General features: G+C 47.0%; 10 protein-coding genes across 10 annotated transcripts; 7 read left to right on the forward strand and 3 right to left on the reverse strand.

Moving 5' to 3' along the window:
• Positions 1-2,235: 2,235 nt before the first annotated feature.
• Positions 2,236-3,306, forward strand: GLAREA_09580 (uncharacterized protein; the record flags this gene model as incomplete). Its single annotated transcript, XM_008086176.1, has 4 exons — positions 2,236-2,655; positions 2,881-2,930; positions 2,983-3,047; positions 3,125-3,306. The coding sequence occupies 4 exons, from the start codon at positions 2,236-2,238 to the stop codon at positions 3,304-3,306; spliced, it is 717 nt and encodes a 238-aa protein (XP_008084367.1).
• A 289-nt stretch (positions 3,307-3,595) lies between these two features.
• On the forward strand, positions 3,596-4,494 carry GLAREA_09581 (uncharacterized protein; the record flags this gene model as incomplete). The annotated part of the gene is made up of 2 exons (XM_008086177.1): positions 3,596-3,896; positions 4,010-4,494. 2 exons carry the CDS (start codon positions 3,596-3,598, stop codon positions 4,492-4,494), a joined length of 786 nt encoding a protein of 261 aa, XP_008084368.1.
• Positions 4,495-5,138: 644 nt separating this feature from the next.
• On the forward strand, positions 5,139-7,672 carry GLAREA_09582 (Zn2/Cys6 DNA-binding protein; the record flags this gene model as incomplete). Its single annotated transcript, XM_008086178.1, has 4 exons — positions 5,139-5,151; positions 5,217-5,445; positions 5,506-6,631; positions 6,686-7,672. The coding sequence occupies 4 exons, from the start codon at positions 5,139-5,141 to the stop codon at positions 7,670-7,672; spliced, it is 2,355 nt and encodes a 784-aa protein (XP_008084369.1).
• Positions 7,673-10,556: 2,884 nt separating this feature from the next.
• Positions 10,557-10,766, forward strand: GLAREA_09583 (uncharacterized protein; the record flags this gene model as incomplete). The annotated part of the gene is made up of 1 exon (XM_008086179.1): positions 10,557-10,766. The coding sequence occupies one exon, from the start codon at positions 10,557-10,559 to the stop codon at positions 10,764-10,766; it is 210 nt and encodes a 69-aa protein (XP_008084370.1).
• Positions 10,767-11,883: 1,117 nt separating this feature from the next.
• On the reverse strand, positions 11,884-13,685 carry GLAREA_09584 (Activating enzyme of the ubiquitin-like protein; the record flags this gene model as incomplete). The annotated part of the gene is made up of 6 exons (XM_008086180.1): positions 11,884-12,233; positions 12,285-12,591; positions 12,649-13,209; positions 13,258-13,293; positions 13,376-13,431; positions 13,493-13,685. The coding sequence occupies 6 exons, from the start codon at positions 13,683-13,685 to the stop codon at positions 11,884-11,886; spliced, it is 1,503 nt and encodes a 500-aa protein (XP_008084371.1).
• A 759-nt stretch (positions 13,686-14,444) lies between these two features.
• GLAREA_09585 (NagB/RpiA/CoA transferase-like protein) lies at positions 14,445-15,478 on the forward strand (the record flags this gene model as incomplete). The annotated part of the gene is made up of 2 exons (XM_008086181.1): positions 14,445-14,958; positions 15,009-15,478. The coding sequence occupies 2 exons, from the start codon at positions 14,445-14,447 to the stop codon at positions 15,476-15,478; spliced, it is 984 nt and encodes a 327-aa protein (XP_008084372.1).
• A 3,254-nt stretch (positions 15,479-18,732) lies between these two features.
• On the reverse strand, positions 18,733-19,820 carry GLAREA_09586 (ClpP/crotonase; the record flags this gene model as incomplete). Its single annotated transcript, XM_008086182.1, has 3 exons — positions 18,733-19,174; positions 19,282-19,547; positions 19,692-19,820. 3 exons carry the CDS (start codon positions 19,818-19,820, stop codon positions 18,733-18,735), a joined length of 837 nt encoding a protein of 278 aa, XP_008084373.1.
• A 505-nt stretch (positions 19,821-20,325) lies between these two features.
• GLAREA_09587 (ClpP/crotonase) lies at positions 20,326-21,298 on the forward strand (the record flags this gene model as incomplete). Its single annotated transcript, XM_008086183.1, has 3 exons — positions 20,326-20,504; positions 20,595-20,656; positions 20,706-21,298. The coding sequence occupies 3 exons, from the start codon at positions 20,326-20,328 to the stop codon at positions 21,296-21,298; spliced, it is 834 nt and encodes a 277-aa protein (XP_008084374.1).
• Positions 21,299-21,472: 174 nt separating this feature from the next.
• GLAREA_09588 (uncharacterized protein) lies at positions 21,473-22,969 on the reverse strand (the record flags this gene model as incomplete). Its single annotated transcript, XM_008086184.1, has 1 exon — positions 21,473-22,969. One exon carries the CDS (start codon positions 22,967-22,969, stop codon positions 21,473-21,475), a length of 1,497 nt encoding a protein of 498 aa, XP_008084375.1.
• A 1,380-nt stretch (positions 22,970-24,349) lies between these two features.
• On the forward strand, positions 24,350-27,294 carry GLAREA_09589 (uncharacterized protein; the record flags this gene model as incomplete). Its single annotated transcript, XM_008086185.1, has 2 exons — positions 24,350-24,850; positions 24,976-27,294. 2 exons carry the CDS (start codon positions 24,350-24,352, stop codon positions 27,292-27,294), a joined length of 2,820 nt encoding a protein of 939 aa, XP_008084376.1.
• Between the last annotated feature and the right edge of the window lie 494 nt (positions 27,295-27,788).

Genomic DNA, 27,788 nt, shown 5'->3' on the forward strand with positions numbered 1-27,788 from the left:
CGCTAAGGTCACCGAAGCACGTGACGATTCTCGAGCGTCTGGATGAATGTTTCTCGCGACCTTTCCACCTCGCATCCTGCTTTATGAGAGCATGCTGAGCACTTCCATCATCGCGATAACACTACCAATACCGCCTTTTCGTTCAACCGTCCGTAACTTTGCAAGAAGGCGATGAATTCTATACTGTGGTTCGCGCGGATAGCCCTTGAACGCCTTGCGCAGGACGGTTACATTCTCGCCAAAGAAAGTTGATCGCAGACGGTACCTGGGGCGGGAGTTGTGAGTTAACCCCCTTGCTGGTGTGGTATCATAATACCGTGTATTAAGTTCTCGTAGTGTTACACTTTTTCCACATATTCACAAACCACATTCCTGGTGACACAAGTTCTTGGCCGTTGTGGTCGAGTCAATTGCTCCGTCATCATTCGAAGCGACCTATACTGCCGATTTCACTCCTGGCACGGTAGATACTCATTGGCGTGAGCCGTGTCTATGTTCTACCCATGTTCTATTTGGAGAGATGGAGGTCATGGCACTAGATGGCATGAGAATTCATTGCCGCCTAATACTTCAATGCAATTGCGTTGTGTCGAGAGGTCGTAAATGCATTGGATATGTTATCTGCCTGAACTAGCCTGGAATAACTTCAGATATCTCGCAATGAATATCGACAGTTGCCCGAGCAGTGCAAGAAGTTCTATAGTGTAGGTTCTGTTTACGCATCTAGATACTCGTCGGCGCTTATCCCACGTCACAGACAGCTCGCCCTGATGCGTTGCAGTCCTAAGCAATGACTACAAGATCTCGTTCTATGAGATCATCTTCGAAAAGGCTTAGTGCAATTCTTTTGATGGAAGATAATATGTGAAAGCCCCTAGGCTATAGTCCTGTACGTACTTCGCAGATTTTAGCGCTTGTCAAACTCGGAGATTGTATACGCATGTAGGTGTCTTAGGTCATGTTTTAGTGTCGCTGGGAGTACCCGAGATGCTGATTAAAACGCTTCCTATTGTTTTTAGTTTCTGTCTATACTTCCAAAGGATTTTGCAACACTCTGGAGTTCACATGCTTTCGAACCATGTATTGCTCATGTCCTGTATATGCGCTTTCAATGAATCCTAGGAAGAAAGTATGGCCGTTTCCAGCATAGCACATCTGTTGAATTTTATGACATATGCACTTGACTATCCTTTTCTGTTCTACACGGTCTATTCATCTTCAGTGACCCGGAACTTGGCAAAAAAGCTGCTTCTCGATGCCTGGTATATTCATTTCTTATTGATATTTTCACTCGGACTGGATGTTAGGGTTTCAAGATTCCCTTCATGGCAGATATGTATAGTTCCTATGGACGTTGTTCTTCCTCCTCGAGACCGTTTTCCGGACACCTATTGTTTTGTTGAAACACAAGTCACTGCATGTACCAGAGGCAATTGCAAAGTTGACAGCACATCGACGAGTTGTAGGCATCTTCGATAAGCACATGCGTCTTGAGGGTAAAATTATAAGCGTCCGTATCACAATTGGAAACTGGATGTAATACAACAGGAATATGCATCCGTTCGGTTGCAAGCTACGAGTAGGGCGATAATGCTACTGTACCAGCTTAAGAAGCAAGCCTTGCGAAGCCATCTGTGGCTAGCTCAAGTTGCTCGACATCCCGTTGACGTTCGGTATAGGGGCTGTCGTTTGTCCCGAAAGGCATTCTTCTATTGCAATCACCGCTTCGTAGAGTCCTACACCTGGACACATGAAGTGCGTGCAATAGAGCTTGTGTCATTATCACATGCGGTCTTAGCGAACTTGAATCAGGATTTTGAGTTGCCGCGATGACCTTAAATAATATCAATTCCCCGCAAAACATGGGTATTCATACCAACCGATCTGCTATTGCAGACGCTTTCGTTGAGCATCAACAACCGTACCAGAGAAACGCGAAAGACCAACCCAACAAAATAAGTCATGGGCGGCATGAGAAACCAGGGACGAAAAGTTGATGCAGGTCTGTATGGTTTCGGCCACATAGGTGCGGCAGCTATTGAATGCCAAGAATACCATGCTTACTTATGATAGTGATTCGCCGGATAATCATCAATTTCTCGGATAAGATGGCTGAATGTGCCACTCTCCTGGCCTTGTGTGAGACAAAGGCTTAAGAGGGCTGTAGTAAGTTGATAGAACCTGTTGATGCTGAGGGTTGTGTAAGTAAGTCGAGGTTCCTGTCCATATAGCAATATGTTCCCCGCGTTTGGACTTTTTAATTCTTCCAGCGCGCAAGGACCAACAGCGGTTCTGATTGCAAATAGGGTGCGCCGCACAACTCGGTCATCGACGATTTGGTTGAATCTGCAGCCGAAGTGGATTGCCTCGTCTGCCAAATTGGGAATGCTTCGAGGTCGTCGACTCTGGTTGGCTGTAAAATCCCATACCAAACCCAGAGGTACTGAAGTACGACAACGTTTGGTACCAGAGTACAAGCATTCTTCAGATACTTTCGACACTCGCATTACTCCAGTATTCTTTAGCAGCACTGAATCGACTGCCTTGTCTTTTCCAGTCGTGGCTGTGGTTTATTGGCCACGGAAATTCTACCATTGCGGCACTGAAAATGCTAAGAAGCTCTTCGGCAGTCGCAGAAGACGTTATTCCTTTCCCGTCAGCCATGGATGTCGGTACCTCGCGGCTTAGCTCTGAAAATGTCGAAGAAGAAATATCTGGCACTGGCAAAGGAATGACTGTGATTGGTTGCACTGACAACATGCACTCGCAGTGACACTTTTCTAGTAGTATGGGCTAGATGCTGGACCAAGAATGAACTCACATCGGTGTTTTTGCTTTTCTAACCCACGCAAGTCACTTACACAGCGCATACCTTTGTAGCCGAAGGATATATATGATGGTAGTACCGCCAGCTTTACGCCAGCTGTGAAGTACATGATCGTGGAGGTGGGAGTGCGACAGCTGACTCCCCACGATATCCAGGAGCGATGAGGCTGCGAGAGCTTCACGGACTCAAGCTCCAGCCCCCGCTGAGTTTCCGGCTTTGAGTACGCCACAGAGCCTGAGATGCGCAGAGAAAGTTCAAAATTTTACGTACAACATAGGCCTTCTAATCGGTTTGTAGCGGATATGATGCTCGCGTACAGCGTGGAGACCGCGACAAGCTTTAAAGAAATTGACAACTTCAGTTTGGAGACTGGTGATGATGCTGGTCTTTCAGCGTATAGTTACCATGGTATGATACGCTTTCTGCATGGCATGGCACGAAGCAGTCGACAACAGGGCCCCGTCGCCTGCATCGTGTAAAATGGTCTCATGAATAGATGAAATCACAAGCAGGTTGGGAATAAGTGCTGGAATGTGGAGAAGTGGCTTGGCGGGACAGCGCAAACGGTAACGAGCTGTTAAGCACCGTTATGATAATGCCACACGAGCGGCGATATCATATCATTAACAGCAACGTTTTATAGCGACGGCTTGTTAGAGAGTGAAATTGGCCTTCTCACGTGGAATTGGAGGGGCATACGAGACGGAAAAAAGGGACAAACTTGGTCTGTCCCGACAGACCCTGATTTTGTCACTGAAGCGTGCCGAAATGATGTTGATCCCCAACGTCAGACTCGCAGAGTTGCACACCAGCTGCAGCGCTTGCAGCAGTTATTTCTCCGCTGTGACCTGTGGTCGTCTGGTGAAGCGCATGAATCTCGAGTGTGGGGAAGCCAGCCAGGACTTTTACACCACCACAAGCGACGGTTGGAGAGCACTCGGCTACAGTACCTTTCAGGGGCAGCACCGTATACACAAATACAAGATGGAGGAGCACGGAGTACGTGCTTCTGGGCCGTCGATGTACGGTGCAATGTGGCTTACGGAGACAAGACACGCAAAAGCCTGGGGTACATCGTATTCTGCGCATTGACTGGTTCTCCGGGTTTTAGCAGAGCAGCAGGGGCTTTGGCGATCAGATAAAAGCTGATATCTGACAGACTTGGGAACATGCCGTCTTGAGAATGGCATCTCGCTACCACAGTAGAAGCCCGAAAGAAGGGCCAGAAGAATGCTGAACCGGAGCAGGTCCCAATGCCGGACCTGTCTTGGTACCGTAACTTCTCCACAGATGCACGCTGCAAGGCAATTTTCACGAGTCACCAGCACGAACACCCACCTTTGCTGTCGCCGCCTGCCCTCGACTTTTCAGCAAAATGGCTTCTCCTCGACCTCGTCCGTTGGACTCGCTTCACATCGCCAGGGAGGTTGACGAACTCTACCGAACGTACCCCCCTCGAGACCACTACTATGTCACTTGGTCTAGCTTACCCAAGATCCACAGGCAGCCAGATTCGTCCCTTTTCAAGTACCCCAGACTGCGAACGACAGTCGACTATACTCAATTGCATACCACACGCTATTAAAACAACCTTCGATCGCCCGACCCTGGTCCAGCTCTATTCCACCCGCTCCGGCCTCCCCAGTCTTCGCATCTTAGTTCAATAATAGAGCGTATATCAAGCGCCTCATAACGGGCTTGTACCATGTGTCTCTTTAAGTCCAGGCAACTCTGATATTGTCACCAGGTTGCTTCAATCAATTTACTTGCCGACTTCTGACTCGATGAATCTGTAATGATATATATTCATGACGGCCGATCAATTTGACCAAGCTGCGTTCCTGTTTTACTGACGCCGCTGTTGACTGAACCACTTGTGCCTCAAAAGTACATTGCTCTTGTTCTGCCGTTCCACACGTTCCACCGCATCAGCCAACCCAACCAAGAAGGATTCCTTGTCTGGTACAGACTGACGTTCTTCCAAGCAGAATCAGTTCGATCTGCCACTGCTTACAGTACCCTTTTACGAAAGCAGACTTGATACGCTCCAACAGCACTTGATCGAGGCTGCATTTGGGAATCCTTCATTACTGCACTCGCTGCTGCAGCTCCCCACATCCACATTCACTACCGATATACGCCTGCCATTCCTCAATTTGTCAAGCCGCACATATTACCTGCTCCTTCTCGCCCCAGAAAGGCAACCTGCCTGCATTTAATCGATCAATTCCCCGAAGTGCAATTAGAGTGAGACGTTGTTGCCCACTGGGCATTGACATTCTCTATGACTCCTTCAATCGGCTCATCCAAAATGTTTCATACGTGTGAGTTTGAGTTACTACCTGGATAATTGACGTTGGTCTGAATACTGACAAGATTATGTAAATAGTTCAAGGACTGGCGCCACCGCGAGCAACCGCCGAACAATCGCAGGAAACTCCAAAGCTAGCAACAAACGGGGTTTCGAAAAGAATCACAACCCCTCATGCATGCGCAGAGTGTAAAAGAAGAAAGATCAGATGCGACGGACGACAACCTTGTGGTCAGTGCCTTGGTTGTCGTTCACCAAAACCATGTTACTACGACAAACATCGGCAACGAGTTATTCCTTCCCGCAAGTAAGTAAACCCGAATGAAGTTCGAAACAGAAAGAGTCTTACTAACAAATGTTCTTGTAGAACGCTTGATGCACTTTCCCAGTCGCTAGAAGAATGTCGTACTATTCTGAAGAAGTTGTACCCAAATCACGACTCACAGGCATTACTTCCATTGTCAAGAAAAGACCTCGTAGATCTGCTGGACCGAAACCGTGGTGTGCCTCAGAGTAGTAGTTTGATTTCAACAACCTCTCCTACAGGTTCGCATACTACGACGTCACCTACGTCGAACTTTTCGCAAGACCTTCACTCGCCAATAGCGTCCAACTCGGACGAGGAGCGAGCACTCGCAAGTCTTGAGCAGATCCCAAGTCAGGATGCTGAGTGGGATGAGGAAAGACGAAATCGAGATCCAATTCCAGCAGAAGCAGACGATGTAAATGCTCTTTCTCTCTCTGTCGATAGACAGTCTTCGTATCTGGGTGCAAGTTCGATCAAGGCAGCTTTTATCGTGATGCTCAAGGTGGCACCGAAGCTACGCTCTTTCCTAGCTTCGCAAAGCAACCACAACAGCAAGCAAAACAACATGGCAAGCAACTATCCTACCCCTCGTCTAGGAAATGCGGCACTCAAGTCCTCAGTCGCAGTCATCTGGTCGTCGGAGGGACAGACTCTTATCGACGCATACTTTAACCGAGTTCAGATATTTGTTCCAATGTTGGATGAGCCGACCTTTCGCGCGGATTATCTGAATGGGAGACGGCACGATAGTCCATGGTTAGCACTTCTTAACATGGTCTTTGCTATGGGAAGTATTGTGGCAAGAAAATCCGACGACCACAGCCATGTCAACTATTACAGTCACGCTAAGGAACACTTGAGTATTGACAGCTTTGGCAGTGGCCAACTGGAAACATTGCAAGCTCTCACTCTCATGGGCGGGTTTTACCTTCACTACATCAACAGGCCGAATATGGCAAATGCTGTTACTGGGGCAGCGCTGCGAATGGCTTGTGCGATGGGACTCCATCGAGAAGGCTTACATGATCAACCCGGCGCCAGCCCTATCATAATAGAGCAAAGAAGAAGAACGTGGTGGAGTCTATTCATTCTCGATACATGGGCGAACACGACACTGGGCCGGCCCTCGATGGGTCGCTGGGGTCCAGGGATTAGCATCCGTTCCCCCGAAGAAGGCAACGACCTGGTAAATATCTACTGGTAGACACCCTACGGAAAAATTTCTAACATATATTCACAGAAAGTCATGGGGCAGCATGCGGGAATCGTCCCGATGATCGAGAATATCAAGTTCTGCAAAATTTCCACCCACATACAAGACGTCTTGGCACAATCGCCCGTCCTCCATACTAACCAACGGCTCGAACTCGATCGCGAACTTGTCAGCTGGTATGAGAACCTTCCGTGGATCCTCAGATCGACGGAACCCTGCGCGGAATCCTTTTATACCGCACGATGCATCATGAAATGGCGCTATCAAAATCTCCGCATTGTGCTACATCGACCGGTCCTCCTGAATCTCGCTAGTTCTGGGAATGAAGCACAGGCCTCGCAAGATGACCTCGAAGCAGTAAGTCGATGCAGGATTCTTGCAAAGCAAACAATTGAAGAAATTGCACATGAGTGGACCCCGAATCAGATGCTGGGATGGAATGGGGTGTGGTTCATGTATCAGGCTTCCATGATACCTCTCGTCAGCATGTTTTGGGAATCGTGGAATATACCACTCGTCCGAGATTGCCAAGCGCAAATTGAAGTTGTCCTGGAGGCGTTTGACGGTATGGCCGACTGGTCACTGGCCGCGAGAAGAAGTCGGGAAGTTCTTCTGAAGATGTATGAAGCAAGCAAAAGACCGATGACTGGGCACAATAGTCCACGCCTGGGACCGATCAAGGGAGAAAACGGTACCAACGGCAACGTTCTAACACCCCCATCGCCAATGAATGGGATGCCTACTATGCATGGAGTAGATGGAATGTCACATATGATGCACGGAATGCATCCAATGAATGGGCACATGATGAATGCACCAGAAATGCATCAAATGGAAATGATGGGCGGCGACGAAATGGCATTCATGCATAACCAAGGGGTTTGGGATCTTGATGGAATGTTTTGGGGTGGTCTTCCAGATGGATTGGATATGCCATTCGAAGGTGTGAATATGGATTACAACGACGGTGGCATGCAGCACTACGACGGCAACTACATGATGATGCATCAATAAGTTTTGCTACGACTTCAACAATACGTGGTTTCTTTTTCTTTTCTCAGCATCTTATTCTAGCGAAGCCATTCATAAACTGGAGATGATGCGGGCATTGTTAGTGATACCCGGGTACGGTGCATTTGGGACTGGTTGGTGTCTCTCTCTTTGGGCGCCGTGGAGGTGAGCTTTGTACTGGAGGCCTCGTTCGTTTATGTGTATATTGAGTATTTGTTGGCCGCCATTATACCCCCTTACATAGCACAATCGGTACATAGGATTTAAAAAGCATTTTGAAGATTATCCAATTAGAAATACACGTTACACACACTCTTGCTCAAGTTTTAGCCAGCTTGGTGACATTCATATATTCCAGAACCAGATAACCTGCAAGAGACTTTGCAACTAAGAAGAACAAAATCGGTAAGATTTTCAGGAACCAGCCCAAAACCAAAAAGGCCATCCAGACCTCCGAATTCGCAGTTCATGAAGTCACCAACCCGTCCCATCTGCAGAACTACACAAATCAGAGCCGCCACCACTTTCTCTCTTTAAATCCTTCCCCACAAGCCGCGCTTTGAGATCCTCCCAGCACCTTCCATACCCAACTCCCACCGCCACAAGCTCCCCAAAGCGCCAGACCAACCCCTGCTATGCCGATACCGACATTCGCCCCCATCCCTTCCCAGAACATCCAATCGCTTCCTCCCATTTTCCCTCTCCCCCAATCACAGAGCCGCAAAAGGGCGTATTCCAGAAGCGAAGCTGCCTTCCACCAAAGAGCATTTTCCCAGTCCCGCCCCTAATTTGACAATTATGGTTTTCTAAGAAGGATTAAGATGCTTACCGCATCTGCACTCCTTAATTCAATTCCCTAAGACGGAGAATGTGACGTGGGAAACGGCATCAGATGAAAAGTGGCGTTGCAAGGGATTTAAACTTGCAGCTGTACTTTCCAGGTACCTTTTACTAGATAGGTTTAGTGCTGGGGGCTAGATGTACTTGGGACTTACGAAGTAATATAGGTTTCTGTCGTATCTGTGGGTTGTTTTATATACAACGGAGGTACCGCGGAGGTACCGATGTACCGTGTAGAGACTAAGGTGAAGTGGAGAGATGATGGACACACGAATACGTTCCTTGTAGGATCTTCGAGGGTCTAGCTCTGGATGTGAATATCGAGGACCAGGAAAATTGAGTTCATTCGGTGTCCGGGTTTTCCCGCGTGAAAGTAGTTGAGTTTTTCTGGTCACATCCAGGTCCAGACTGATATTACCATATCAAGTTTGATTTGTTGTCATCCGAAGATCTGCTCTTCAAGAAAGATCAAGACGAAATTCAGATCCCAAACTCCACAACATACGTCAGGAACAGACGACGAAGGTTGTCAAGCATCCCCCTTCCTCTTCAAGTAAATAATTCAGCCTATTCAACGTCGTCGGTATTCGGGATTAGCTCCCCAGTCCTCATTCTTCCCAGAACACGTTGACCCGGATGAACCCACTTTCTTTGTCACCATTTCATATAACAAGCGGCATAAGAACCCAAGCTACCGGGGCGGTTCACGCACATTACACAGAAAATAGTGTGGGGAATTATTATAGCGCGGGGTAAGTTGTGTTCTGGTACGGTACTCGAGCACATTGTGGTTTGAAGCTCAGTGTGGGTGTACGAACGCGGGATAAATCTGGGGTATGGAGGATCGGCATGTGAGCGGTAAATAGAAACGGCTTGGATGAGGCATTGAATGGTGCTCTTAAAGACGGAAAGAAAATGTAATGGCGACGAGGAGATTGAACTCAAAAGACGAGAAGTGAAGAAAAGCTTTCACTGCAAAGCCCAGACTTCACTAATTTCTCGACTATTTACCCCGGATTCATACCCCAGTAAATCCATAATATCTTCTAGGATCCAAAAACCCAACGGCTGCCCAAAAACGACAGAATCTAAATTGGGTAATAAATACTGGATAAAGTGGTCCGAACGACACGCTAGAGGACCAGGACGTGTAAATTCGAAATATCGGTACGGTCCGAGATTGCGCCTTCAAATGAAGTGCCACAGAGTGACATGACAATGCCGTTCGCAGTACCGTGTGATTCGCTTGCAGATCCTAGCAAACGTAGGTACTTTATCTATCTGGTGGAAGTATAGTAATCGCGTGCAGAAAGGATTTGGAAGGCTGGTGCCTATCTATTGCGGAAAAGATATTTGGCGTCAGTAGAGAGGCTGGCGTTGATAATTTTGGAATGGAACGTAAACTGGTAAGCTATTCGCAGAAGCCGGGAGTGCAGGTACGTAAGTTTGAATTATGTGACTGGGCGGAACCGGGATCAAAGCTTTTGTGTTGTCCTATAGAACTGTCTCTCTTGTCAGCATGTCAGCCATTGTTGTGATTTCTACAACGACTTTAGAGGTGGAGAACACCCTTCTTCGGGGTAACCGCCCGAAGAGTTAAAATATTCGAAAAACGGCAACGGTTACACCACCCTAAGTAGGCGATTATTGAATTAAATGGCTGGTTTTCGTACCTCTTCGCTTAACATCAGCCTCCTAGGTATCCACATCTACATCAACCTCATGAACTACTTACTGATTCTTGGAATAATCCTATCCCCCAATATGGACAGGTCATGAGCTTAATTGCATCTCACTCATCTCTCTGCTTGCAGCACCGAATTGCTTGTTGTGCTGTTGTACTCTCGCCAACAACTCAGCTGTTCTCGTCCACCTCACAGAGCATCAAACCACTGCTATAACCAACCAATCTCATATCGAAACCAGACTTTCCGCAAATCCGGTTTCATATAAATCCGGACGCTATTCTTCATCACCTACATATTTTATATGCAGCTCGCCCTCGCTTACATCAGGAGGAACCCATGCCACCCCTCCCCTAACTCATATGGCTTGGCTGCGTCCTCGCATAACCTTAACGGCATTCAAGACCGAGGCCATCAAGCAACCGCTCCGAAAGCATCAAGGGGGTCCGGTGATTCCCCGCCCTCTCCCCAGCAATCGTGATGCCCTCCGCATTCTCCCCACAACTGCTCGAACCCCTCTTATCAAAGACATGGTAGGAGGTGTCCAACCTCCCCATGCACCCCTGCCCTGAAACCCTGCCGCCTTGGATTATGTCGTTCTCCGAAAGCGCAAAATAAGGCCCCCCTCGTTCATCAAGCACGCAACAACAGAGTATTAAGCATCGGCTGGCAGGCATGGCTCTTGCAAAGATCACTTGCAGGCGCTCATGCATGGCCGGCAAGGGTGCCACAAGCCTGCATTGTACTGTAGCTGCCACTAACTTTGACATTAAGCCCTATTCACGCACCGAGTTAGCCGATGAATGGTGTGGACAATTCAGGCTATCGCCATTAAAACCTGGGGAACAGAACGACACCATCTGTCGACCCAGACGTGTGGAAGGTTTGCGGGGAACCTGACAGGCCGGGTTGAATATGAATTCAGTGATGAGAAGTAATGATGGAAACAGCCGCGGGAGGAGCATTTCGTCTGTGGTTGACGATTTGAAAGATCACTGCAAAATAGATATCAAGCTCAGAAAGGTTTCTCGAACTAATTTGCACTCTTCGACTACTGCTAGGGGAGCAGCTAGCAAATACTAGACCCAGAAAGATAAGGATGAAATTGAGAGGCGAGGATACTCAGTGAAAAGTCTGGTAACCGTGGAGCAGGATGAGAAAAAAAACCACACTGTAGTTTGTGATGCGAGCCAGCGTCGCGGTCGACCCTGGAAAACGGTCATTCGACAGTACAAAAGGTCCGCTATCGTCGAAAGACAGACGACCGACAACAGTGGTTGTAGAATGCGTATGAGAAACGATAGGTTATGGCAGGCGGGGGAGATACGTAACTACGTACCTTGAGCTCGTGGAATATATTGGAATGTGGCGAATGGGAACATTTCAAGTGCGTGACCTTCTTGTGGAACTGTCGGTTGACAATATGCAAGTATATTGACTGCTATGCACGTAAATAGAAGCGCTCCATGTGATAGTGGCTTTTTAATTTAGGACTTGTGGGCCAGGAGAAAATTCTTATACTTAGCATGCCCATCTGACCAGATGTCAATAAAAAATTTCAATAACTGATCTGGGTGCCTAGACATAAAGATCTAGAAAGGGCGAAGTCCAATATGGCCCACGGAATATTTTATCGCCTGTGATTTTGATAGTACGGCGCTTCACATGGATTGCCACCAAAAACCAATATTAGGTCCTCAATACTTGGGTTCTGCTGGTAATGCCATCAAAAATGCAGGTATTGTCGATCGGTATATATTGCTTAGTGATGATTTTAATCACTTCCTGCGCTACCATGCCACCAGTCAAGGCAGAGATATTGTGCAGCTCTCCACCATTTGCTCGCGCTACTTCTTCGGCGGCATTGACAATGCTCGGGTTCGAGTCAGCTTCTGGGATATCTTTGCCAATCTTAGCGACGATGTCAGAGGCCGTCGCGGAATTAACATGTGATGTTGCACCGAGAGATAGATATATTGGCAGCAGAGAGAGTGGCATCTGAGTCAAAGCCGCGCTCTCATCGTTGGCAAATTCCGCTTCTTGGGTTGGTATATTAGTATACGTCATCTTGTGGGAAAAGAAATACTCACTGGCTACCTCCAAGATACTGCTCGCAGACGTTGTGCCGTGGATAAGCTTGATAAAAGCGGCATTCTTGCAAAAGAGTTCCACCTCTGTAGCTGGGATATCTTTTCCACCTGGATGAGACCGTACTGTTTCGAGTACCTCGGCAGCATCCTGGCGTGCTTTGGCCTTGTAAATATTCTGAAGCTGGACGTAAACGGTAGACTGGGCCTTCATATCCGGAACTGATCCTGGAAGCGGAAGCGCGTTATGTTTTGTATGAAATGTCTTTATAGCATCGGCTATGACCCAGAAGCTGGTGCTAGATTCAGTCTGAGGAGCACTGAGTCAGTATAACATTATTCTTAACCAACATGGAGCGTAATTTACCTCATCTGGCTGGTAACCAAAAACCTCTCGAACCGAACTTGATAGAGACGGTAAAGATATCGTCTTGACCACCGCTCCAACAGCCTCCTCAAAGTTTTCTTCACCACCTTCTGCATTATCTGTGCGCATTCCAGCAGCTACTGTGCTTCTAAAAGCGGTTTTTTCTTTAAAATTAGAAGGGAGAGTGCCATGCGCTTCTTTCCATCTCGCAAGATAGTGTAGTAGTATTACAACGTACGGGATATGTCCGTGATCGTGTAGACTTTGGTCCTCAAGATTTTCGGTTAAGCCTTCAGCAAACTGTGATAGCTCGGGCCACGGTGACAGCAGTCTCAAATCCGTCGTAGCACTTATGTCTGGATGGGTATCAACGATAGGGAATGAGCCTGGGAGGTGGATTTTGAAATATGAATAGAACCCCGCGGAGTGTATTGATATCGCTGGAACTTTATGTCTCTTCGTATAGTCCTGAACGATTGCAAGATTTTCGGCCTTAATTGGAAGACTGTACATGATCAAGGTGAACTTGTCGTGTTCAAATAACTCCCCAATAGATTTCTCCTATAGAATTGTTAGCAATAGCATAGTACATGTAACCATCGGATATACCTGCTTTTCCGAAGTGAAAGGACTCGCCTTCGACATCTGGATTGAGTTCTTGTAGTAACTTCACACAACATTCTGCTCGTGGCAGGCCTAAACTATCCTGGTCCAAAAAGAAGTTTACTCCGAGATCTACCTCTTCAACGATCATATCGTCCGCAATCGTAAATTTGCCGATACCTGGAGCATACGTTAGTCAATTCAGTATATTCATGTTCAATGTATTTCCGTGGATTCCTACCTGGAAGGACAAGATTCTTTAAAGCCTCGACACCAACAGTACCACTACCAGAGTTTAGCAGGAGAACGTGCGAGTCCTCCAAGGCTTTTTGTCCAGTAGCAGCCCATAATCGCAGCTGGCGATCGTACTTTTTCTCCTTCGCAGATGGCCCGTGTAGTATAGGAGGCGTCTGGTCCAATATGACTTCCGTCATGGTAAGATAAGGCACTGAATTGGTAACTCGAGGGGTTGCGAAGCGGTTGTTCGTCGAGGATTGGGTTGAGGATGTGAGGAGGAAAGGGCGGGTGCGGATACAATACTAAAGTACGTTGCGATATGCAAAGACTTAAGCTTAGTAGAGTACTGGCAGACGAGAGAATTCAATGTTCGCAGACTGAATAATGAGATGGAGTTGTTGTGGTCGCCTGAAGTCAACGGAGGTTCTCGATAAGAGCTGATGGTCCCGCTTTAATCCAACTATCAGCACGTGATAACGACAGCAACTCACGTGCGCAGCCTCGACTTCCTTCAACTTTTGGTTGGCATTTAGATTTAGTGGCTCGCTTGGAGCCTCGTCCCGTTCCCATTAAGAATCAATAGAGGTTACCTCATGCGCCGACTTATTAATCCACCCCACCTTGTCCGGAATCAACACTCACCACGAGCTGTTTATCCTTGACATTTACACTCTTTCATGGAAACTATATTGCAACCTCATCCAGTAACATTATCCAGAACCCTAAAATCCGCATTCATAGCCAGACGTCACCTCGAACGAAGCTCGAATCAAATCAATCCGCTCTCTTTCACCTTATCTGTTCCCACCGCGGGGTTCACAAAACAAAACTCGTCCCTCACTTACGCCTGTTCTCCGCGGCCGGCCCAATTCTGCCGGAAGACGAAGGCATCGTATCCAAATAAAAGCCCAACCCAGCTTTCTCTCTGCCACGAAGGACGATCGCGATTACGCTCAATGGCGACCGCATCCATGCCTGAAAATGCGATGCCGCCAGCGATTCATAAGCTTGATAATATAGAGGCAGCGAAACGGCGGGCAGCGTACAAAGCAGTGGAGGACCATTTTGATACGTCCTACCGCTATGTCGGAATTGGTTCTGGCAGTACAGTTGTCTATGTGGTCGAGGCAATCGCGGCCAAGGGCAGAGATGTCACGTCCAAGATTGTGTTCATCCCAACTGGGGACCAGAGCAAGCAATTAATTATCGAGGCTGGGCTACCGTTAGGCAGCATCGATTCTCTGCCACCTGTTGAAATCGAGCATTCGAAGCTGGATGGTCTTTCAGCACTACAAGTCGCAACCGGTTTACAAGACCTTGGCTTGAAAGGCAAACGCCAGAGTCTCGACGTAGCCTTTGATGGTGCGGACGAGATTGACGAGGAGTTGAACTGTATCAAAGGAGGTGGAGCATGTCTTTTTCAGGAGAAGCTTGTTGCGACGGCTGCGAAGAAGTTCATTTGCGTTGCAGGTATGGAACTGCTCATGTTATTTCCTCAAGACAAATGCTGATTTCAGAAGATTCGCGAAAGCTTCAGCCGCGCCTACTCACCAAGTGGAAAACAATTCCAATCGAAATTGCACCGTTTGCTGCACCGACGATTAAACGTATTCTCATCACACTGGGATCCCCAGACCCCGTCATCCGACAAGGTGGCAGCGCCAAAGCTGGACCTGTCGTTACCGATAATGGCATGTGGATTATGGATGCTCCATTTCCCCCTCTTCTCCTCGCCTCCGACCTCAAGCATGGCGATCACGGTGACGGAGAGAATGGAACGTGGGAGGTACACCACTTGGGACGCCGATTGAAGAGGATTGTGGGCGTCCTGGAGGTTGGCCTGTTTCACGGTAGAAATGGTCTCCAAGTTGCTAGCGCTGGTGAGGAAGGTGGCGGGCAGAAACCAGTTGCTGCCTATTTTGGCATGGAAAATGGTGAAGTTGAGGTTCGAAATGCAGCAGAAGTCCTTGGTTCGAAATCTCGACCCTGATCAGAAGCTCCCTACGAAGAAGACAACCGCGCAACAAGAAGTAAAGTTTGATGAAGTAAGTGGGCTTGACTGATGATGCGTCATGAATATATAAGTTCAACATGAAAATGCACCAACTCCTGCTTCACAATCGACCAATTGACATAAGGAGCAATCACTGACGATTCCGTTGTAGGAATGGCACACCGCAATTGTTGTTAATTGAACTGATCGCCTAGTCGCTGAAAATTTTTGTTCATCTCAACTTCCGTCAATTACCTTTTCGGTTGAGGTCGTGGTTTTGGGAAAGAGTAGATGAATACTGAAATGAAAGAAGAGGTATATTATAATGTCCTAATATTTGGCGACATTGTATGATATCTGCTTCTCTCTCCCACTGGATGGCCGAGTATGTCATTTACAACGCCTACCATATCCATGAAGAGCCAAGTGGCCTGTCAAAATTCTATAAGAGTTGATATCTTACTCCTTGGAATGCCGACGCCCTCATCTCATCAACGCCAGAGGTTCACAAGCCCAGTAATGTCCCCGATCCAGAGACTATGCTACAATGTCCGAGGCTATGCTCACTTTGATCCTGTCCGCCAATTACTCTTCCCATTCTGTTGTACAATATTCGCTGTGGGAGCTGGTAAGCTGATGGGGCTATGAGAAGGTTAAGACGCAATCAAGACCTGTTGTTTCAATTGAATACATACTCGTCATGGTAGCTTCTTCTCTACCTCTACAAGCGTTTCTTTCATCCATTGAATTCGTGACCATTGTATGTCCTCCGGTTTCACGTGGGTGTACCCCAAGGCTACTGCTTCGTGTGGTTCGAAAGTGCGTTCGAAGCTGTCGATTGCAGAGTACTCGAGACCTGGCGTTTGGCTTCGCACTTTGTGTAGATCGAGCTTGGTGTTTCTTCTCCTGACGGACCTACTTTGCGAAATAGTCTTGGTCAGCTTCACAAGTTCTTGCTGTTCTTTTGGTCTTCGAGTTGGGAAACTAGCTGTTTTCACCTTAAGGTAGACCCTTGCTGAGCTTTATCTGACATGGCCGGATGCTTTGAAACTGGACGCCGCTCTGTTCTTTCTGGAATCCGACTATGTCGTTGGAAATTTTTTGCTTTGTGCTATTCTCTTTGGACGTGTACAAGTATACATCAGAGTTTTAATGAAGGCCTTCGAAGCAAACACTTTATGAAAGACCACCCAGAGGACTCGCATACTCCCACACCTTTCCCACGAGAAGACCGTGCATTACTCTCACACGTCTTTCTCCAAAGGCTTTCAGTTGACAGGCCAATCTTTGTTGACCTGGTCTAGCGTCAGATTACTCTGTGGTATCGTAGGATTCACCTACATAGCGCTATGCGCCCGCTCAAGCAGGCATCTTTACCACGAATCAAATCACTCTATCTCTCGAGGTTTGCGTATCTTCAAGATTCGTTAATGCCTGTGTTGACGCTTTTCCTTTATCATCGAACTACTTCTTGTGTTCCTGTAGCCTCGTGTGACGTCCTTCCAAAGCTACCATTGGCGAAAATCAGCCACCAACAATCTTTCCGATGTCTGGAGTCAGCGCGCATAAACACCCACACGATGATTGGACAACAACCTACCAAAGCAAGGAAACCTCGCACCGCCCCTTTACGATGCTCCTGGAGAATGCACGGAAGACGCATAGAAGGCGCATGGAAGCCTCCGAGAAGGCTTCGAGAAGGTTTCCAGAAGATGAGCTTCCAAGGGTCCCAACCTGTCGAATACCACCACGGCAGATAAGGCGAGTACAACTCGTCGAATAGGAACCTCTTCCTGGAAATGTGAGGGACTTTCATCTTACTGTTGTGACCTAAGGTTCATATCGGATGCATTGCGACACCATCATCAACGATCAACATGGCATTTTGTTGCAGTCGCAGCCGATCTCACTGCTTCGAAGCAATACATCGAGGCATGCCACATCCAGTTGCCTGATGCACCCGGGCACAAGCTTCCCGCATCACTATCGAGTGTGAGCTTATTGCTAAGCTTATCTGTACGTTCGATCACTTGCGTTTTGAGCTGCCTGCTGAACAGCAACTTCCCTTCCCGCCCTCATTTGCCCTCTTGTTTCTCTTGCAGCGGTGTGTGCACAGGCGGATGAGACTCTGTTGGAATGAAGTGATAAGTGACATACCCCTCAGTGTGTTATTTCTTGGCTGATAATACAAATGGTACTTCCCATGTCATCACGCCTGTGGCTGTTTCAGATATACTTGTCGATGGTGGATTGGTCGGTACGCGTGCCGAGAGGAGGAAGTTGCCGCCAGGCGTGAACGAAATCGAAGAACGGGCCAGTTTGGAGATGAGAAAAGCAAGTATGCGGAGAGCCGCATGAGAATGAGATTGTCGAGGCGTTGACGATCCGAGCTGATGGTTTTATTTGTCGAGTAGGTAGGTACCTAGGTAAGTGAGGTATTTTGACTAGCCCTACGACTGCTTTGACTTTCCCGTATCGTAAGCCTCACTTTACCTGTAAATAAATGCGGCTATAGCGTTTCTAGCTGAATTTATTATTTCACATGGCACGTACCCTCAGTCATAAAATGTATGGAGTGCCTAACACCTGGAAACTAGATACAACACTAATGCTGTGCCTCTACCGCCATGGATTAAAACTATAGCCCAGAATTGAGTTCCCAAGGGAGTGTATCACGGTAATCCACTTCAATAGGCATTCAAAGTCGTAAAAGCCATGAAGTCGTATTGAAATGGTCCCAAATTGCAAAAGAGACATGACAGTGAAGAAAGCAAAAAGTGAATTAAGCGACACCTGAGTGATTCGAACACTCGCTCCCGAAGGAAATGGCTGAATGCTTTGCTTGTAACAATAGCAGGCCATCGCGTTAACCACTCCGCCAAAGTGCCTTGTGATTGGTTGTTGAAAGAGGTCAAATTTTAAAGATATATACAACTAAAAAATAATTGTGGGACATGAAGAGCACAATGTGATGGTGGGTGACGAGGATTTATAAATGGATTTGAAACACGAAGGGGAGAAATCGTGCGTTATGTAAGATCTAACTTTGCTTTAATACTTTCGCGTGCTAATGACCATATGTGAAAGGTATCTAAAATATAGAAGCGGCTTCGTGGGGTCGGAATCAAACGACATAATCGAAGTCTTCATCAAGTACTCTCTTGTAATATTACATCAAGAAATACGGAACAGTTTATGTGTTCAGATAAATTTATGCAGTCTACTTGAACCCATATACTTTTTTACATACTTCACAATTTACTAGCCTTCCAAACCGGCTTCGACTTATCCTTAAAAGCCTTCAACCCAATCTCGACATTCTCCCCTTCAAAAATCCCTTTATCATACCTCTCACTCACCCTCTTCGTCGCATTCTCCACACTAGCTGTCTCCCACGCCTCTCTCAACCCAGCCCTGGTAACTATCACCGCATCCGGACTCTGCGCGGCGATTTTCTTGGCTAGGTCGATGGTTTCATCAAGAAGAGATTCGGGGGACGATGAGACCCGGTTGATGAGATGGAAGGAGAGAGCTTCGGTTGCGGTTAGGCGTCGGCCTGTGAGGGCTATTTCGGAGGCGAGTGGCATGCCGAGGGTGTGTACTAGACGGGGGAGACCGCCGGCTGCGGCGTATAGACCTACATTCACTTCTGGGAGAGAGAAGGAGGATGTCGGGGAAGCGACTGTCATATCACTAATCATAGCATTAGCTTTTGTAAATTCTAAGTCAGGACTCATCATGTGATCAGCCTCGAGAAGCCAAATTACTGCGGATGAAGGAACCATGAGAGGCTCACTCACCAATTTAGAACAATCTCCATCCCGCCACCTAGTGCAAAACCATTTACAGCAGCAATGATAGGTTTCTTCCCAGTTCTCCTACTAATACCACAGAATCCAGCTGGAGGATGCCTCCGCATTTGCATTGGCGGGGGGTTAATCTTGAATTGGTTTTGCTCGATGAGATCTTGACCTGAGCAAAACGTTTTGAGACCGGATCCTGTAATGATGGCTACGAGAAGTGAAGGTTCATGGTCGTACCATGTGAAAAGAGATTGTGCTTCCCACTGAGAGGTGTATTAGCAAGTGACTTATGAAGTTCGAGTGAGGTTATGAGGTTCGAGTGAGGCATGCCAAGGTTGTTTGATGGATATGGTATAGAAAACAAAATTAAATGGGGAACACGAAAAGTTAGGTTATTATCCACTTACATGTGCAGCACTCGGAAGTGAGTTCATCTGCTTCGGCCTGTTGATAGTTACAACCAGTACTCCTGGTGAAGGATATGAGAGGAGGAAAGTCGGATGATCAGGAGGTGGGGTCTCTAAGTTGGATGCCATCTTGACTTTCAGCTCTATTTGCACTTTCCTTCAATACAACTAAGATGTTAACTCAAGAGAAACGTATTTGAGTACAAGAAACATTGTTGTTCATGACAGACGGACTGACATGTCCTTGACCTTCGGTTACTATCCCCGCGAAGCCCTGTACCGAGGCCCACATGCCGCTCAGACCAACAGGGAGGCAAATCACGTGACAGTGCTGTACCCCCTGAGGCAAGTCAACTCCTGTTCCCAACCTGAAGACAACATGCTGCAAAAGTCATCATCGAATTTACACCCAGCAGTAGGTTCGAGGAATTCAGACGCCAGATATCTTTGCTATATCGTAACAATATTCGCTATCGATTAGATCACACAACCTGCTTACGGATTACCCGTGCTCCGTTTGGAGACCGCAATACGAGGCGGCCTCAAAGAGAAGATTGTGACACATGCGTTAAAACCAACCTCTACTTTCGCTCTCAATTTAGTTGTGCTCTATTCATATTTACAGCGAGTCAAGATGAGCGATCAATCATTCAGCAAACCTCCCCCACCCGTCCAGCATGTTTTGATCACATATCCAGCACCTCACGTACTTCTTGTCACATTTAATCTCGCGAAGCAAATGAATTCATTACCTGTCAAAGTTTCTTGGCAATTGAGCGAGTTGTTTAAATGGTTCGATGATGAACCTGATTTGTAAGACGTTTTTTACATTCAAGGAAGCCTTCATCAGATCGAGAAAAGCTCGGGGATAAGTGGCCTTCCAAGTACTAACATTTAATCGAGACGAGTAGGAATAGTCACCGGAGCAGGAAGGAAAGCATTCTGTGCCGGTATGGATCTCAAAGGTATAGGGCCTGTACTCGATCACATTAACAAATCACTAACGAGTCACAGAAGCACAAACAGCACTCTTCGAAAAGGACATTCTCGATAGACATTATCCTGATGATGGATTTGCAGCTCTTACGAATCGTAAGGGTAAGAAACCCATAATCAGTGCCGTTAACGGTCATGCTCATGGAGGGGGTATGGAAATCGCCCTGAATTCAGACCTTGTCATCGCTTCTGAGAACGCGACGTTCAGTCTCCCGGATGTGAAAAGAGGAACAGCTGGTCTGCAAGGAGGTTTACCACGACTGTCGAAATTGTTTGGCTTGCAGAGGGCTATGTTAGTCGCATTGACTGGGTACGTACTACAGGCGCAAGAGGCTAAAGAATGGGGCCTTGTGTTCAAAGTCACGAAACAGGATGATTTGATTGATGAAGCTGTGAAAATGGCTATGTTGATTGCGAGTATGAGTCCTGATAGTGTTATTGCGAGTCGTGCGGGTGTTAGGGCTGCGTGGGAAGCGGGAACTGTGGAGGAAGCTTTGGAGGCGGTATTGAGAAAATATGGCGCGGATTTGTTTCGGGGAGAGAATGCTGTGGAGGGAATGAGAGCGTTTGCTGAGAAGAGAAAGCCGATTTGGAAGGGGAGTAAGCTTTAGTTCTGATACCCTTATTGCGATTGCAGCTCTTTGTGTCACTTGAGATGAGTTAGAGCGTCGTGTTATAAGCATGCAAAATATATAATCTTGGTATCGAAAAGTGAAAGCACGAAAAGGTCCGCCAATATAGCTCTAAAAGCAGCCGTTGCCTGGAAAGATATCCGATACAGAACTCTAATAAGAACCCCAATAAGACTGCCGATCTCTCCCAAAATCCAAACTACTGTTCTTGCAACTAGGATGAAAATGGTCTTCGATCGTACCCCACGGCCAGACGGCTACATAGCAAACTTCATCATATGCGCACTTTCCGCATTCAAGCCAGGTCGACCAGTCAAGATAAGCGATCAGATCTTTCATTTCAAGCTTCGCGGTCTCAACCGCGGGGCTTTCTTCCTCGATAAGTCTGCGGACTTCAAATAGTGTGCTACAGATCTTTTCAGACACGGTAGCGATGGCTGAGTGGATGAGGTGATCGGCTGATGTGGTTGGTTGAGTGGAGTTGAGATAGTGATATGTGCAAATGGTATTTGCAAGTGGGATTTTGGGGTCGTCAAAGTCGACATACAGACTTAAAAGGGTGGAAACAGTGGCTTGTATCTCCTCTTGCGTCGTAGTTTCCAAGACCATGTATTGGAGACGATCTGAATATCGCGTAACGATCATATCGACTACACCTTGCCAATCAATCCTCTCATTTGAAAATCTCTGAGAGCTTTCGAGAACGATTTCCAGGTCCTCTTGAATGTGACGAACGCCACCAACTTCCGATGACACCAGTCTCGGCAGTTCAGCGCGCTTCGGGTTTGGGTTAGTTAGGTTAATAGGATAGAAAAAGGCTGAGACCATCGAAGAATAATCAACTTCGACTCTCCCAGCAGTGATTCCCTGGTATCTAGCAGCAACAGCTCGCATATACTCGAACTGATTAGGATCTTGCTTCGGTCGCCGCCTTGCCGATTTAAACTCCAGGCCATTTGTGAAGTTGCAAAGGATAAGTTCGAATCCGGCCTCGAGTCTGATGAAACCTTCGATATCCCATTTAGTTCCTAGCTCGCAGAGCTCTTCAGCTCTTTCATATTCTCCCCAAGGAGGATCGTTGCCCGTTTTGTTGCGGAGTACCATGTCTGTTGAATCGAGCGTTCCAAGTTTTGTTTTTCCAGCTGACATTCCATCAATGTAGAGTATCTTTGAGAGTTTTCTAGTAGTTTGATAAATATGTAAATATCCGGGTTTACCTGAATTTTCTGGGGGCCCGAAGTGATTCGCTATTCTCTCCTCATCCCGTAGTTCATTTCGACGGGGCCCATCACCTGGTGGTGGTTTGCCAGGACGTTTCGGTGGCGGCCCCCATGCTCTGGCGAAAGCTTCTGCATGTTCTATCTCGAATGCCAACCACTCCATTCCAGTTTCCGGTTTATTGTCATGAGTACCGTGATACAGATAAGTATCAGCAGGGATACTCGCAGGAAAGAACGAAAGACCATTGTGTTTCAACGAGGATCCCCATTGGCGCATGGAAGAATGCAAGGCGTTGAAGATGTGTGGTGCATTCTCCTGGGCAGCTTCAAAGCTGGAAGCATAGTCGGTCGATAAAGGGAGAGGATGCTGTTTCGCTAAAGATAGGAGAGGCAGGACGAGCGTGGCTGTGAGAAGCGGATTGAGCAACATTGCACAGCAGGATAGAGAACAAGACCCCAACAGGGATTATTGCAACGCAGAAATATACTTGGCGAGCATTAAAGCAGAGACGACGAATTTCGACGTTTATAAACTTTGACTCACCTTATAATTCGTTCTTTGCGATTTCGGAAAAATGCGTCGTCAGCATGCACGAATCCTGGTGGAGGAGAAAGATCTGATAAGGGGATGAAAAGTGGGGACTTTTCTCTTCTAATTGGCTAATCTTGCACCTTGAGGAGAGAACCAGAACAGATGAGATAGGACACTTTCCCTCTGGCATCGTGTTTGGATAAGTTGATCCAAACTACAAGACATGTAAAATCTGTCTAGATTAAGTTTTCTCCACACACTTTTGGGTGTAGAGAAACCGAGAGTCCCGGTTAAAATTAGCAGACAGGTGATTAAGTTATGCTGAGCAGTTTAAAGAACGCCTTCAGTTTCGGAGACCGTACGTACTAGCACTAATGATTTAATTATATGCGCATTTATGGAATTTGTGTTGCCGAACAATAGCAATCTCTGTTCATACTGGATATTGAAGGAGGAAGACAACAGAGCTCGCTTGCACATACAGAAAAGCCTAGAACGCCAGGCAAGTCTTCGACGATGACATTGTGTATTGAGACATTGCTAACATACCTCGGATAAAAATATATCAAGGTAGTGTAAAAACACAGATTTCTGTATATTCAATCATCGTGTCAGGTTTTCGCAGAGTTGAGGAGTGAGTTGATGCAGCGTCATTCCTGGAGCTTGTACAAGTTTAACTTAGCATCACTTAAACTTCGAATTATATACAGAAATAGCAATCTTGTAATTCCAAAGGCTAGTTTCTCAGACAACCAGCAACGATAAGTATGAAATCAGTTAACTGGCATAATCACGTGCTTAAATTAAGCGAAAGAGGAGGGGCGCTGCCAAGCTGTGAAACCTCAACCTCCTGCCTCTGTTCTCCATCAAGAGCCACTACTCATCAGACACATCGACATACCATTAATTGATCAAGAGTCTACAATTTTCAGACCACTCTAATGATGGACAATCAGAGTCCAACCTTGTAGATGTGTCGAAAATCCTGAGTTGGCCAATCAGCTTCCTCATGCCAGTTTGACACCAGAGACCTGCTACCCAACACCTGCCTGGAAGGATTGGCACTGTCGCCAACTGCTTGCCGCCAATATGCCGATCACCTTACGAGATTGACTCATCTATCCTTGGATATACGATGCAGTACGACTATCCTTGAGGACTCTAAGCGAGAATATCTCAACTATATAAAAGCAGGCTCCCATCCAGCTTCCAATTCCTAACATCGTCTTTCGTTGCCATTACCAACTTTCAATCACCCACGTGACAAAATCATCTACCATGTCTTCATCTGTCTTCTCCGAGACTCTCCAAGAGATTACCACTACGAAGCTATCAGAGCTGTCTCGACGGCGCACTATCTTCGAAGACCAGAAAGCCTCCGTTGTCGCCGCTTCACAAGCCCAACCTGACCAAAAGTTGAGACTTGCAATCCTCAGTGATGGTTTGAAGCAATGCTTTGCAGTCAAGACCGCTAAACGCAAGAGGGGTGATCGCCGTGGAGGACCTGGTAGTATCATCCGCGGAAGTACCGACGATCCAAGCCTTGAGATCCTCCTCAAAAACTTCGACCGATTCTCCGAACAGGCACGGTACGATCCGTCAATTTCCGCGAGAATTATGGACGACTGGGAGATTACTCTGAAGAAACGGCTTGACGTACAATCTCTCAAGTATCAATATGCTGCGCTCTATGGTAAGCTTGTAACTGAATGGCTGTCCTCTTCAGAGACTATTGAGTCTCCAGTAAAGACAAGTGAGACTCAAACGCAACCACGGGATGTAAGTGCCTTCTTTTGCCAGCATTATTCGGAAAAGGTGTTTCACGATGTTAACAGAAACACGTCGATTGAACTATCGGGAAAATGTTTAAATTATCAAAATCTTGACAGCTGACCCGTATCTAGTCTTCACGTGCCGAATGGGAAGAGCTGGTGTTTGCGGATTTCAAGACTGATGAAACGAAGATTTCCTCATATCTTGGAAATCTTTTCGGCAAGAATGGAACCAACGACCAAGCTATTAAGGCCCTTGAAAAGCTTCGCAAGGACGTGGAAGCCTTTGAGATCTCGATGTCAGTCCCAGGCCAAATCAACAATGTCAATCTGAAGTGGGCTATCAATGGTTTGCTTTCTGCCGGCTTACTGTCCGAAGAGAAGAATACTGTGTTGAGGGATTTTCTTTCTAGTACAGTAATTCTTACTGAAGTGGCCGATGTCCTCAATATGCGGATGTCATCACTCCATACCTGGTCTTGGGAGACTGATGTGCCAATCGAACAACGTCGACACGTTACGGGTGCCTTTCATATGTATATTGACGAAGATCTACTACAAGCAATTTTCCTACAATACATCGGAGTCAAATGGTCCGTCTTCTTCAAAAACGCTTTTATTTCATTTTCGAAGCACGAAGATGTATGGACATCCCTCCGGCAGCCCGTTTCCTCTACGGATCTCAAGCGACGAGAATATTTTTTAGGAAAACAATCCAAAAAGCCTAGCGTTCAAGCCAAGCGACAAAAGTTGTACAAATCCAGGTTCTTCATGTCACAGCTTCCAAGTGATCTTTATGGATCTGGTACTGCCAATGCTCAAGGAGAAGAAGAAGTTGTGCATGTCGGAGGCCGAACTATGCAGACCGCTCGAGCACCTCGAAGGCAATTGGCGTCAAAAGCCGCTAGGAAATCCGCCCCGTCCGCCAATTTCAATAGGTACATGTCTGCTGAGGTAGATGAGGATTGCTCTGACGAATCCGACGATGACGACACCGAGGATGAGGACGCAACATCTCAATCTCCTATGGCCACCAAGCAATTTTTGCTCCATCTAGTAGCGTCGGAAATCATCGTGAACACTAAATTGCATGGCGAGATCACGGTGACTCGTTCTGAATTCGAGTCTTTCTTGCCATGGTTGCCGCACTCGACCATATATGCTGTTTTGAACTTCTTCGGGGTCTCTGAAAAATGGCTCATATTCTTTCGAAAATTTCTTGAGGCACCGCTCAAGTTCGTGTCAGATGGACCTGGTGTATCATCGAAAATACGGAAGAGAGGCTGCCCAGGAGCTCACGCTTTGTCGTCTATGTTCAGCGAGACTGTCTTGTTCTGTCTCGATTACTCAGTCAACCAAAACGCAGATGGATTGCAACTCTTTCGAATGCATGATGATTTCTGGATGTGGTCTCCGTCACAAGAGAAAGTGGTCAGAGCATGGAAGGCCGTGGAAGCTTTTCGTGCTGTGATGGGGGTCTCGTTAAACGAGACAAAAACCGGAACAGTCCGTGTTCTGGGTGAAGATACAGGTGTCGCGCCTAGCCCTGACGCTGCTCTTCCAGCAGGCGAAATCAGATGGGGCTTTCTTCTGCTCGACCCCGTTACTGGTCGATTTGTTATTGATCAAGATATGGTCGACAAGCATATTGAGGATCTTAAAAGTCAGCTTGACAATAAAAAGGGAAGTGTCTTTTCGTGGATTCAAGCATGGAACACTTATGCCGGAACGTTCTTCAAGACAAATTTTGGCCGACCTGCTAACTGCTTCGGACGAGGTCATGTTGATATGATGCTTTCAACTATGACTCGTATCCAGACTCGCATATTCTCCGACAGCAATGTGGTTGAATTTCTCAAGTCAACCCTCGAAGAGAGATTCGGAATCAAAGATATCCCTGATGGTTATCTATACTTTCCCACCGGTCTAGGTGGCCTTGAACTGCAAAATCCATTCATTGGCACTCTGCAAGTACGCGATGCAGTCTTCGAACAACCAGCCACAGTCATCGACGATTTCATTGACGGCGAGAGGATGGCATACAATGCAGCGAAGAAGGCTTTTGACAACAGCGAAGTCCAACGCCACTCAATTGGCGACCCCAACTTTGTTCCGCATGACGGAGACACCTTTTTCAGCTTCGAGGAGTTCTCGCGTTATCGTGAAGAGTTTCGATCTCCTTCAGCCGACGGAAATTTACTTTCCGTATTCAAAGACCTTCTCAAGCAGCCAAGCCCAGAATTTCTTGACGCCACTCCAGAGGAAATGATGTTATTGAACAAGTACGCCGCTAATGCATCGATGTCGGATGGATATATGAGGTGGGTGGCGCAGCTTTACGGTCCGGAAATGGTCGATCGGTTTGGTGGGTTAAAAATTGTCGATGCTGGACTATTGCCTATTGGAATGGTCAACTTGTTCAGAAGTGGCCGTGTTCAGTGGAAAGGTTGAGATGTGTTTTTTTTCGTCGCTGGAATCTATCTCAAGATTGGATTAACAGATAGGTTGATTTTCGAGTCTCGGTTTAAGTGCAAGTCTCAACCTCAAAATCGAATACCAGCTTCATATTGCTACATAGGCGAACTTCAAGCCTAAGCTTACGTGATATTAACTGCCTTTATTGGGCTGAGGAGCGGCTAAAATAGTGGTGTCTCGGTTGCACGCCAACCCCTTTTCTCGGATGTCTGCCCCTTCCGTCCCCACATTTCTGTACAGATGGGAGTCACGTGGAAAACCTCAAACACTAGAAGCCCCAAAGGATCCGCCCATCAACAACTCCATTCTTTTTCACAAAGCGTTTAGAGCGGCTCCGCTCATGATCTTACTGTGATCATCTTTGAGGTTGTTTCCAATCGTGGATAGTTTCTCTTGCGAGCCTGACGCCCACCACGACTAGTTACGACCAACACGATTGAATTGCGTACGTACGTAACGAGGCTTTGATA

Source organism: Glarea lozoyensis (genome assembly GCF_000409485.1).
Source record: "Glarea lozoyensis ATCC 20868 chromosome Unknown GLAREA4, whole genome shotgun sequence".
NCBI classification, from domain to species: Eukaryota; Fungi; Ascomycota; class Leotiomycetes; order Helotiales; family Helotiaceae; genus Glarea; species Glarea lozoyensis.